Genomic DNA, 13764 nt, shown 5'->3' on the forward strand with positions numbered 1-13764 from the left:
GTATACAACAGGTTTTAAAGAACATTAGATGAAACAGCTTAGGTTCGTAGCAGATGAGCCATGCAAAATGGATGTGTTTTAACAATTTTAGAAGAATTACAAGACAGCGTTGGAGAATATTTCTGTTGGGTTCCTCTGCCCCTCTCCCCACCTCCCCAAACATTGCTTGTGCTTTGCTTTCACATAAAATCTTTCTTTTGTCGGTCTCTTTGTCGGTGCAAAATTGGCAGTGGTTCAAATTCAAAGTACTCCTATTCATTTACTGACCATTAAACCAATGTCATTCTAGTTCACATCAGCCAGAGAGCTAAGCTCTAAAAAACATAAAAGGCTTGCTTCACCACTGACGAATAATGTGTACATTTTTACAGAGCTTAAACCTTAATGCTTTGCCTGAAACTAACAATACAGTATACCTTATCATTCCTTTTTCACAAGCAGGCAGCTGCTGAAACGCTTGCCACTTCAAAATATCAATTGCTTGCCAGAGTTGTCCTCAACACACCCTGTCAAACTCATGTATATTGTGCAATGAAAATGGTGCAGGACTGAAAGCTAGAAATTGTGTCAAATTCTGCTGTAAGGGTATGATGTGCAAAGAACAATGTATGACAACCGTAGAGACTACAAACAATAGCAATGGAGCCAGACACTACATATATCACAACTGTGCCTGTACATATTTTATTGTATGTATTATATATTTTAAAGCATGACAAATGTGTCATTGAAGCTATGTGCTACACCAAATAGAAACCCTTCAGTTAGTTAAGCTTTTTCATTTCTCTTGATAGAAATGTAGTGGTATTTTTCTGCCCTCTAAACATTTGTTTGTAAATCACACAGCACAAGAAAAAAAATCAGGTTTTCAAAATGAGTAACAGAAAACAAAAGACAATACTACAAGATGAGAAAATGAGATTTTGTTCAATTAACACTTTTGCTTTTCTCTATGGACACAGAGCCAGGCTACCTTAAAGAATATCTGAGGCTATGCAAGAAAAATACAGTATCACTACACCCATAAATTACAGTGTACCTAATTTTAATGTAGATAAGTGCTGGCCTATCGATTTGCATGTTTCCCTGGCAAAATGGAAATCCCATGTGAGTATGTTCTTTGTCTGTAGAAAATGCATTTTAAAAAAAAAACCTTTATGAATACAGCAATCTATGCTAAAAAGGAAAACATAAGTAACTAGTATAAAATTATGTGTGGAACCTAGGGGAAGTAGTGCTCATGTACACACATGCATACATGCATCTCTCGATGCATGAATGTGTCAATGTGTGTTACACAGTCACATAGTGTTTTAGCTCACAGTTAGAATTTCTACAAAGTGTCTTAAGTAATGAAAATTCAGCCTCTAGACAGAATGTTAAATTAGCTGAGGAAAAAAATGGAAACTGACAAACTAAGTACCAAAGCAAGTTAATCATAAGGTGACCATGAAATGCTAGTCTTCAAAAACAACACATAGTTGTGATGAAAAAGAAGTGCTTAGGAGGAAAGATGAGTGCAGCAGCCCACAACAGCATGTAGGTTGCAGAACCTGAACACACAGTATTCCATGAGGGTCACTAACTGATATAATCCTAACCAAAATGAATAGATACACCATTAAGGTGTTAATAAATATTTTGGAAAGAGAATGGGTGTTTTAGGTGCTCAGGGTTGCTGACCTTTGCTGTGTTTATTAGTGGGACAATGATGCATTATTAACACACAGCAGCTGTACCTGAACTGCTGCCATGAACATAATAGCCTTTTATAGCCATCAGGGGAGTGAGATAGGAGGCCTTTATTAACCACTACACATGATTAGCACATTATGTGAACTTTAGTAGGCAAATTATCTCTTATTGAAATATAATGTTGGTTATAACTAATTGTAAACATGATTTTAAAAACTTCTCAATGCAAAATGAAGATTTTTACTGCCATTTAGCTAGTAAGTGGCTAAGCCACTAAAAAAAAAATTCTTTTCCTTTGTTCAACCTGTAAAAACAACTGTGCCTAACAAAAACCTATTGCCCTATGGTAAAAACACTGAGGTGACTGAATGACTTCCACATCTCGAATATTATTTTTCAGAACAGTAAAAAAAACATAAACAGACATTTCCAACACAATTAAGAAAACTGCTGGTGAAGAAAAAAGAACTTGCCTTATATTTTCCTAAAAAGACTACAAGCAGTTCTTAAAGAATCAATCTGACAATACATTTTCAAGAGTTAACTTGAAAAAACAACACCATGATTTACTTCAAAAAGCTTAATTTTGGGTAAGATTATCCCATTAGCCTTCACAACTGAACACAGCACTGAGAGTCCATTATGAGCAGTCTTTTATGCCCTAGCAGAAAGTCATTAACATAAAATAAATCATTAGCTTTGATATTAAGCCTCTACTATCTGCAGGTTTCTATGACTAATGTTCACAACTTTGTGTGCCAAATGATCAATTATATTATTTGAAAGGTTATCATCCCTTTTCCACATTATTTTTCCTTTTACTATTTATTATTATTTCAGGTTGATGCAAACACAACGATCATATGAGAAACAAATGTTTTCTCTTATTCATGAACACAAACCTACCCACTTCTGGCAACTGTGACCAGAATATAACTTCAAAGCCAGTTACTTATAGTAAAGGACAGAAATGATGCATTCTCAGAGTAAGTTCACTTCCTTCGAAGTCAGCAATATATAATGAAGCAGAAATCTACGTGTGTATATACATATAGAGTAGCATAGATACAACAGGAATTTACATGTTTACATAATCTTCTCTTCTGGCAGGAACTGTCTAGATAAATCTTTTACTCCGCATGGCAGACTTTATACTTCCTTTACTGACCCATTTCCCTAAGTACAGGTTATCACTGTCTGATTTCAGAGTTCTGAATTCTTCTTGCATTTAGAACTGGAATTCACTGCAGATTTTCTTAATATAACAAAAATACATACCAGCTACAGTAACTTCCATTTAACCTTTAAGACCATATAATCATCAACAACAATAGCAGGAGACAAAAGTACTACCACAGCAGCTCAATTTCCATGCTTAGCCAGCAGTACCTTTGAAAAAAGCCATTTGTGCCACTTTTGACTGGTAGAGAGTGGTTTAACAGTCAAGAATGTGAATGCTAAAACATTCTGACATTTCCACTAACCTGGATTTGTCAGATGCTCATGTAATTCAAGTATGTTTTGCAACTTAGAAAGCAGCGTGTTCCTTGGGAGGAAACCGTTCAACAGGGGTCTATAGCAAATCAAATAGCAGCCCAGTGAGAAATACTAAATGAATAGTTCAGGAACAGTGTTAGCATATGTGCAATTGAAAGATAAGATATAAATATTATTAGAGTGATATGAAATTCAAATGCTAAGAATAAACTACTTACTGCAAACATTAGAAGCAAAAGAAAACCACAGACATTACAAATGTGGGTTACACCAAGATGTCTGCTGAAAAACAATTTTAAGTTTGAAGGTCTAAATCAAGAGCTAAACATTTTATTTGATGACTTACTAACAGGAAACTGATTGCTACCAATGAACATAAATGGCAGATACTCCAGCAGCAGGGGGGACAAGAGATCCTTATGGGCACTCACCTCTGTGGAGGGGCAGAGTTTGGTGCTGCTGCTAAGGCTACAAAATCTGTGCCTAACCATAGAATAATGCAACGCTGCCATTTTCCAACTGAACGCTGTGGGGAAAAGCGTTATGACCAAGAAAATCTCATTTGGGTTGATGTGAATTCCATGCCTGAAAGTATTTTGGAAGCATTGCTATAATTAAGAGTCATTTGGCGAATCTGCTATAAACCATGTTTTGAAGCGGTTTATAACTCAACGTTTTTAATGAGAAATCATTCTTTGGGCAGAAAATTGGTACATAGTTGCATAGCTAAAGCAGCAGAATAGACTATTTCAGTTGGAAGGGATCTACAACTATCACATAGTCCAACTGCAAAAACAAAACACTTAAATTTAGGTTATATTTAAAATAAGTATTTTATTGCATGCAATCCATGCTAGACATTCAAAGAGCATGTGTCCTCTTCAAAAAGATAAACAAAGCTGCCACTAATTGCCTCTGCTGTCAGTTCCAGAAGCCAAGGTCTGCACCGATCGAGGGACTACCCTCTCACCATGCGAAGTGGTGCTTTCAGGTCACTCTTGAGCCGTGCTGAGAGTGCAGTAAAAGGAAGCTTTTTACTTCCAACATCTAAGCTTTGTTATATCTACCATCAATACAGGATTTAAATATCCAAGAATTTTTATCTAGATCCTGCCATGATTAGGACAATTCTCTGCTTAAATATAAATTGTGTTTTATGCACAGTTCATTTCCAAATGCTTGCGTCTTTAGCAAGACGAGAAAGCCCTGCTAACATGGGAATCTGAGGGCTGGAGGGTGCTCAGTTCTTCACAGTAAAGAGTGATCATCCCCAACACACCCCGAACTCAACAGGAGCTGGAACTGCCCAGTCTTGCACAGTACCAGCTTCTCAATGTCAGCTCCAGCTGCTCTTTGGTTTAATGTAAACACCAAAGGTACTGCATGTGCTGTAGTGTTTAGTTAATTCAGCATTCTTAATAATTTACTGTTTTCACTTTTTTTTCATAAGACCTCATGATAGGCTGATTGAAGGTAATGCTCTAGAGATGAAACACATCGTTCTGGTATGAGAATAAAACATAATTCCTCTCAAGGTACTGATGTTTGGCAGAAAGAAAAAAAAATACTGCAAATGCTTTGGTTTATAGACACCTTTGAGAAAGATTTCTCAAAAGCACATACATAAATCATTGTCCGTGTTCCACTAAAACTGGGACCACTTCTTTTCTGAAACACTGGAATTTAAGGAGGCACACTTGAGACTTACTCACAACTCTGAGACTACATACTAAGGTCTAGTAACCCAGGAAAGAAAAGTCCATTTCCATTCTTCATATGTGGTATTTTTGAAACTAAGAGACTTAACACTTGAAAATCAACAGTCAGCCCTAATACAACTGTTTAATCTTTATAAAATGGTAACAAATTTAAGTATGATTCCAATGCGGTAGAGGACAAGGTATTTTTTTAAGGGGGAAAAAATATGTTCAGGATAAACAATATGAGCATAATCTAAACCACTGTCAAAACAGTAACAGTATTTCAGCTTTAGAGCTGTCCTTCAGAGAGCCTGCTTGCCACACTTCTGAGTTTGAGATAGAGACTGGATGGAAGAAAGCCCCTGGAAATAATGTAAACTTTGCAAACAGCCATGGAATATTTTATTTAGAGTAGTCTCTATGGTAGGGTTAAGTTTACACAATAAATTACTTTAAACGCTGAGTACAAATATATGCACTTTTGCTCCATGGAATTCTGATTACCAGCGGGATTGTTACCTGCTTACAAAGCACTGTATTTTATCTCCTTATCCACTTCTACCCAAGTTCACTCTGCTTTTTTCATTTTGAAAGGTTTTGCTTCCCTCTCCTTCCTTTCTCTTCTTTATTCCTCTTTTTAAAAACAACTACAGTCTATCATTTTACCTCTGCTGTCTGGCTGTATTTTTCCACTGCACTGACAACTACCAGTGAATACAAGAAAGATGAGCTGTAGGCTCCTGTATTTTTGAACAAGGTAGCAAATCACAGAAGAATCCAGTGCATAATTCTGCAAGGCTAACCATTGGGAGCAGTAAAGACCATTATTTTCTGCCTACTGATGGCAGAGGTCAGCATCCCTGTCATTAGCTGTGTCAAACTACAATTATATAACTGTGCTTTATGTGAGCAGATATCTGAAAACACTGTGAAGTTGCAAGTATGAAAATTAAAATATACCAATCCTTCTTACAGTACTGATCGAAGCGGTCTTTGGAGGTGGCACTTCAATAGGGAAAGCCATGAGGCTGTTATTTACTTCTCTCTACATAAACATTTAAACTTATCATCTGACTTCTTCAGGCAGCATGAAAACACTGGCCATATTCTATCAAATTGAGACACTTGGATTATCAAAGTTATTTCTTTTATATCATTCAACTCAATTACGGAACGTGACGCTTCCTAAAATAAACTTCAACTGAACAGACTACTTGCATTAGCCTGAACATATCTGAACTGCAATTATGCTTCAAGTTTCAAGAGGCGAACAGTACAACCCCAACCCTAAATCTGTCCAGCATAAGAGCTCCACTATGTTATTTCAAAGGCTGACCTATATACCAAAGCATACTGTCCATTCTGTCTGTTTGTATAAGAGATACCTCACACAGTTGTCATAACCAACATTGTTTGCATTGCTCTTTCACTTTTCTCTCTCCATGGGTAATGCAAGAGAAACAAGGAAAAGCCTGCATAACAATATATGCAGAGTATAATGAGCTTTCACAGCAGATAGAGAAATATTAGGTTAAGATGCTTAGAATGCTATTTTAGGTTTATAAAATAAAGATCTAAGCAGTCTTCTGAAACAAAGCCTGCCAACTCAAAATCGTAAGATAAGAGGCGATTGTTTGAATCTACATTATTTTCCTTTGGCTACAGAAAAATGCACCGTCAACACCTCCCATGCATGTGCCTGGGAACTCATATGCTACAAACAACAATCTGATCAGGGAAAAAAATTAGTACTAACAGAACAATTAGAAAACTTAAAAGCCTAAGTATTCGTGGAATACATTCTAAATTACCAGTAGCTCAAGCAGACTTCAAACGTAAAGAATCAAAGTCTGGCAAATTTCTAAAAGGAAAAACACCACCAAAACCTAGGTATGAAAAATAGGGCCAAATCCACTAGTAAGTGCCAAAAGCAAGTTTTAACTAACTTTACAAGAAACAAGATTCCTGAGGGTTTTGAATGAGTTCTGAATGAGTTTTGCAGGTAAACACCTAATGAAGACCCCCATTCTGACCCAGAACATGGATCCATCCCACTCCGGCCATCATCTCCTTTCCTGGGGGAGTTTAAAAGCAAACACTCAACCAAACATATTGAACAGAAAATTCTGCAGGCCTCTCGCCCTTCAAACTCCCTAAATACACACAGCCTGAAAATGAGTGACAGAGCAATACTGTAACATGACGACATGTTTAGAACAAGTCAGATAAGTTTTCACAGCAATGTTAATCATGCTGGGCAAAGGGAGAGAGTGAAGGGGGTGAAAAATGAAATGTTCACTAAATGTATGCCTCCAAGGGGCCTGGCAAATCTACTCTGTCCATTTAATGTTATCAATGGTCAGTGGTAAAGACATGTGAGAAAGACATTTGTTCTATACTAGGTATCTTATATTGAAACATTCCTGGTAAGTCTTTTCCAAGCATAAAACATATGTCTTATGACTGTGCACTTTTAAGCACATTATCAGTTCAGGCAAAGTGAAATAGAAGAGTTGCAACTTGTCTACAGAATGAGTGTCTCATTTGCATTTAAAAAGAACAGTTTGCTCCCTCATACATGGCATGACTTGAAAGAAGCTTGAACCAGCTAGTAAAAAAATTCTGAAAATGACTTTCTAAATTAATTTATTCGATTTGGAGTGCAACACACCAAAAATTATTTAAGGAACTTAATTGGAAAATGATTTAATATATTAAAGTAATTCCTGATTTTCCAAAGCATTTAACTTTTAAATTAAATCTGGCCCACTATCTCAAGAATGATGAGTGAAATGTGTATTCAAGTCATTACCTTCTTTCTGAAGCTTTAAATCATTGATAGGTTTAATAATGTTTGTCCAGTTTCACTGCCAAACAGATCTTCAAACACTTTGGTTCTTATGCCATTAATATCAGCCCAAGCTTTTCACATGGCAACACTTCACTGTTACAATTTACAAAACTGACAATAGAGAAAATAACAGCAAACCACAGATGAAAAGTAGCAGTAGTCTCATGATTACTCAGAGCACAAACAGAAAATTAATGAACACATAAATGCTCCTTTGCATTTGAACTCTTCCTGCTGAACCAAGTTCACTCCTGGCACAAACTTCCAATATATAGGGCACGTTTGCCAGATGCTGCAAAACAGTTACTTAAAACAACACTAACAGTCATACCTCTGGGATCTCTCTTGAAATATCCTGAGGCATCCACCACAAAGGGCCAGATTTATCTCTGGATTCTATAACTCCATTGAGTATATGTGAAATGCAGCCAGGATGAATTTGGTCCTTTCTGTTGTGATTGGTAGATGCGACCATGTGGGAAACCTTTCCTGAAAACTGAGAGGGCTTCACCCGGGAGCCGCAGCCTCCGCGCCTCAGCACAGACACACTCTATTTTGCTGTTTATCTCTGAATCGAGGCAGCTGCCCGGGATGAAAGGGACGGCTCGAAACGTTTCTCTGACACGTGAGACCGTCACGACAATAGCCGGGCGCGGGACCGGGCTGTCCGCCGGGCCCGGCCGGGCGGGTACCCCTCCGCGGCAGCGCCCCGCCGGCCACCGCGCCCCGCCGCCGCCCTCCGCACCCGCGGCCGGCCCTGCGGAGCCTGCGCACGGCGGAGTTTGCGCTGCGAAAAGCCATCTGCTGCTGCTGCAGCCCGCCACGGGCTGCCACGGCGGGCTTCCACACAAAGCGCCCGAGCGCGCAGGTTTGAACACATCGCTCTCTCCCGGCTTGCTCCCCGTGGCTGGGCTGTGCTCAAAGGAGTGCTCTGGGTAACTCGCACTTTCCGACCATTTCCTACGGCCAGCGTTTTATTCATGTGCAAAGCCCATTCCGTAACAGCGGAGAAAGTGCAGCTCATACATAAAGCACCAGCTGGCTCAGGCCACAGCGGCAGCAACAATGCAGGAACCCCAGCCCCCTTCCTTGGCAGCAAAAGTCACGCAAAGTGCTCCGGGATCGCAGCACCAAACTCTCGGAACCGGACTCAGAATTTGGGCTAGCGCGAGTATCCTACGCGCTTCCTCCTTCCCCAGGGCTCGGGGACCTAGAACTTAGCTCTCCTCAGGTACTGACCCGATTTACAGAGGTTTAATCAAGTTACAGAGAAATTGGTAAGGCAGTTGCACAGCCGGGACAAAGTGGAGCCAATGTTCTGAACCGACTTGTCAACACTATGCAGACTTACTGTGCACGCAGAGAGATGTGTGTGTGTGTGTGTGTGTGTGTGTGTGTGTGTATGTCACATACACACACAAACGTGCTTTCGGCACCGCCAAGTACCTCTTTGACACATGAACTGCGGGGCAGAGTTTCTGCGCATTTGTGGCGGGCGCGATTTTTCTCATTAACAGGAGCCCTGGAAATTCAAGTCCCCCGCATCAACATCCCTGTCCACGCCGTTTCTCCGAAAAGATGTTACGGAAAATGCCTCCCCCACCCACCCCCCCGCTCCAGCCGCCCGCCCCCAGACTACTCCGGGGGTTTTAATTTGGGGTGCCTGAGGGGGAGCGGGTTTGTGTCCCGGCGGCACCGCTCCGCGGCGGGCGGCACTGCGCTCCCCAAACCCCAAACCCCGGCAAGTGCCGCTGCCCTCCCTCCGCCTCGCCGGGGAACTTGGTGCGCGGCTCGCCAGAGCGCAGCGCCCGCTCATGCAACGCGCCGCGACAACAGCACACACCGACAGCACAGATAAAACACCTCGGACGACACAAAACACGAGTCACCTTGTTGCAATAGTAGGGGTCCAGGCAGGGGGAAGGTCCCAAACAAGGCGGATCAGGAGCGGCTGCAGGCTGAGGAGGTGTTGAATAAAATCTTACGTCCATTTCACTAAAACATCAAGTAAACTCCTTTCCTTTTCTTTTGGTCGTTAATGTTGGTGCAAAAAAGGGGTGTGTGAGTGTGTGTGTGTGTGTATGTGTGTGTGAGGGAAGGGGGGGGACACACAAGACTGAGAAGAATGAAAAAAGAGGTGCCTGACTTCAGTAGTCAAACACCTTCCCTGCCTCACATCCGTTTGTGGTTTGTAAAGAGAGAGAGAGAGGAGAGGAGAGGAAAAAAAAAATCTCTTCCAAAAAAGCACCGGTCTGCAGATGTCTGCGGGAGAACCCACGAACCCTCCTTCTTCTACGGCAGGGCAGGTAACTTCGAGTACTTATTGTTTCCCCCACGCATCGGCACCGGGGCGCTCGCTCCGTGCGTGCCGCTCTTTATGGGAGTCTCGGAGTTGGTTCGCTTCTCCCTCCCTCCCTCTCGCTCGCTCCCTCTGTTCTTTTCCCGTTCTTTCTTCCCTTTTTTTTTTTTTGTCCCTTTTTTTATTATTATTATTAATATTGTTATTATTTATTTGTTTCAGTTTGGTGGAGGTGTATTTTGGTTGCCCACCACAGCGAGGGCCTTGGGGGACACTGGGGGGGGAGGTGGCGAGAGCAGCCGGCCCCCCGCGCACCCTCAGGGGGAGCGGGACGCCGAGGCGCTGGAATGGCCGCCCCGAGCCGCCCGGCTCTCTCGCCTCGGCTCGGCCCGGCTCGGCCCGGCCCGGCCCGGCTGGGTTGGGCTGGCGGCGGCAGGGGACGCACCGCGCTCCGCCGCGGAGCCGCCGCTCCGAGCGTGCCTCACACAAAGGGGCCGGCGAGGGAAGAAGAGCCATTGCGGCCGCCCGGGGCCGGGCTGGGAGCCGCGGAGAGGGGGCGCTCCCGTGCCCGCCATCCCGCCGCCGTCCCCGCCCTCTCCCAGCGCCCTCCCGCCCGGCCCCCGGCGCCGCCCAGCCCCCGCCCGTTACTATGGCACCCCCTCCGCGCCGCGGGGCCGGGGCGGGCGGCAGGGGGAGGTGGCGGTGGCGGGCAGGGAGCGGGGCTCGGTCCGCTGCTTGGGTTGGGCCGGCCTCAGGCTGCCGATGTGGCCGCGGGCAGGTCCCTTGAGGTACCTCTGTGAGACCCTCGGGCCGATTTCCGCGGCCGTTTGGTAAAGTTGGGGTCAGGCGACCCCTCTGCCCTGGCAGCCCTCTGAGGTTGATCTGGGTCGAGCTGCCAGCAGAGCCCGTTGTCTCCAGTCCCAGCAGAGTGGAAGCCGTCGCCCAGGGTCTGTGGTGGCACAAATACGCTGTGATCCGTGAGCACGTCCCAGAAAACAGGAAACAAGTTGAAACTAAAGCGCACCCGTGAAATACCTCGTCATCTGGGGGTCTACCCCATTAGATCATGGTGCTCGGGCCTGGCCGCACAAGGTGACACCAGGCACAGGATGGAGGAGGGACATTTGAGGAGATGGGCTAACTGAGAGGGGAGGAAGGAAGGACGAGAGAATGGGGTAGGGAAAATGAGGAACTCAATTAGCAGCAAACAAGGATGCTGACAAAAGAAAATTGGGAATCCAGTGGGATGCAGGAGAGGGATTGATGAGCAAAACAAGGTTTAACAGGCAAAAACAATGAAAGAAAGAGTGACTTCAAGACACCATGAGCAATCCCACTGGGTTTCCTGCTGAGTTATCCAGTAGCCTTAATCAGGACAGAAAGGATGGAAGAAAAAGGACACAGGAAGGACTCTATGCTGAGCTTAGATAATGCCCAACAGAGGAATTGTGTTATGAAAAGAAAGGAATGCCTTTCCCTCTTTAAATAAAAACAAATTACTGAGTGCCGCACAAATAAGCTGAGATGATGATGATTAACAGGAATGGTTACTCTTATCAATACTCATGAACATTTCCATCACAAACCAGTTGGAATCTAAGATTTGTAATGCACGTTGTCACACAAAACCGTCTTCTCATCACTGAAAAAAAAAATCCACTGTAGAGGTTTTAAGGGGACTCAGTATTGAGGGAGAGCAAATCACAAATTTCAGGTGAAGAAATCACTGTTTGTGTGAGGATATGCATATGTATACACAGAGATATATAATCTACACCTCAGATATTTTGATATTTTAGAGTCCTTCAAGATAGTGTTAAGTCATGACTTTCTTCCATGTCTAACAACCTGCTTTCGTTAAAGCTTAATTATCTGGAAAAACGTACATAATTAATGTAAATGAAACTCTAGAGAAAACAGGTTTGAAGCAATATTCCTATTTCAAGATTATTTGATCAAACACATCTCTGAAGATTCTTGGTTGTCAGTTCAACAGAATTTAAGTTTGATGGCAATAAATGTTTTTCTTAAACATGCAATTACAAAAGGATCTCAGTTGCTTTGTTTTTAATAATGTTTGAAACCCTTCTGGCCTTGGAGAAAAGCTTGAAAACATGACCTAGAAAAAGCTCCAGAAAGCAAAGGAAAAGACATTAACATATTTAAAAAAAAAAGAAAAGAAAAAAAACCTCATGATTTTTTGGCATCTGACTCATTATTTTGCATGTTTGGGATTAGACATTTTGAAAGTTAAAAAATCCTAAAAAAGACTTTCTTTTGCAAGATATGTACTTGACGCCTGACAGATATATCACTGCTGCAAATGGCTGATATGTGGACCATAATTTGACAAAGTGAATGGAAGACAGATTGCAAGTTCCGTATTGAAAAGCTGCTGTTGAGAAACTTGTTATTCATGGACAGTGGATTAGTTTTCAGCCTGTTGTGGAGAGAGGTGGTAGAGATATAGCAATTTGAGATGAGTTGATCTAGGCAACCAGTGTGCAGGCACATACAAGTGTATGCAGGTACAGAAATGCTAATGCAGAGCTGGCGATGTCAACACCAGAATGACTAGAATGTCTGATAATAAAAAGTAAGAGAATTAGCTTTTTATTTATGTGAAATATTACTGACTATTACCTTAGAAAAGGCTTCAGGTTCCTTGGAGTCTGTAGGAGTTTACAACAGTACCATTTGCTTTGCACAGCTCTTCAAGTTATTTTCAGTACTTAATGATGCAGGCCCTGAGAGTTATAAAATTTTTGCTGCTACTTACAGAGATGATTTAATCATCAAGATGGTAAAACACCTGAGATTTGTGGCAGTTATCTGTACAGTTTGTAAAAATTAAAGAGCTATATATATTAATCTGTTAAGCATTCTTTTGTTTTGTAGGGAACATTTTCTCTAGGGTTTTCAGAATAATGCATTTGTGGGGACTGGAACTGAAAATGTTAATAATATTGTAGGCTTTGCCTTTATGGTCTGAGAAAGCAAGGCCTTTTGCAAGATAATTCAATGGGATGTCAAACTTGGCCACTTTAGTTCATGGAAGGGCATTTTCTAGAAAAAAATTTGAAACAGATTTAAAAGAATAAATCAGTTTTTAGAAGCTTAAAAGGTAGGAACATTTGTTCAGAAGGGCACCAAGTTTTTAAAGCCATTCAACATTCAAGTGAATGTCTCCAAAATAGTCTTGAAAGAGGTTGCTATACCAGCATATGAGAAGTGTCATTGCTTTTCTCATATAAATAGGAACAAATACCTTGAGGAAGATGATCTGTATCTGCCAATATTAAAAAAGTTATTCTTTTAAATGCTGTCTGCTGGAGTTAGACTGTGCAGTGTAAATACTCTCCATGAAATGGAGAACTCGTATGGCATTCCTTGCCAAACAGCATTGTGGACACAAGAGGTTTACACAGAAGACTGGAGACCTAAGGAGGTTCTTAGATAGAGAAACCATAAATGGATCAGTAAGTCCTCTGGGCTGAAAATAGCTGGAGGTAGAGACATGAGGGTAGGGAATGGTGGGAAGTATTGTACATGTTTGCCCTCAGTTCGGGCTGTCACGTCTAGAGCCATCGCTGGAGGCACAGTACTGGTAGGGCAGATCCTCGGTCTGAACCAGTCCAGCCATTTGCACATTCTCATTTGAGTCTCTGCAGTGGTCAGATGAACAGAATTAAATGAAACAAGTAACTATGTCTGATATGACA

General features: G+C 42.0%; 1 protein-coding gene across 3 annotated transcripts in view; it reads right to left on the bottom strand.

Moving 5' to 3' along the window:
- TOX (thymocyte selection associated high mobility group box) overlaps window positions 1-9902 on the bottom strand; it is a 218919-nt gene extending 209017 nt beyond the window's left edge. The window contains exon 1 of one of the 3 annotated variants that reach the window (XM_039549338.1): window positions 9633-9902. In XM_039549338.1, coding sequence (XP_039405272.1) covers window positions 9633-9734 — 102 coding nt within the window. In that variant the 5' untranslated portion in view covers window positions 9735-9902. Of the gene's footprint in view, window positions 1-8074; window positions 8298-9632 lie in introns of those variants that run through there. The other 2 variants (XM_010401145.4, XM_010401144.3) reach the window with 2 other exon arrangements.
- Between the last annotated feature and the right edge of the window lie 3862 nt (window positions 9903-13764).

Source organism: Corvus cornix, chromosome 2 (assembly GCF_000738735.6).
Source record: "Corvus cornix cornix isolate S_Up_H32 chromosome 2, ASM73873v5, whole genome shotgun sequence".
Classification (NCBI taxonomy): Eukaryota; Metazoa; Chordata; class Aves; order Passeriformes; family Corvidae; genus Corvus; species Corvus cornix.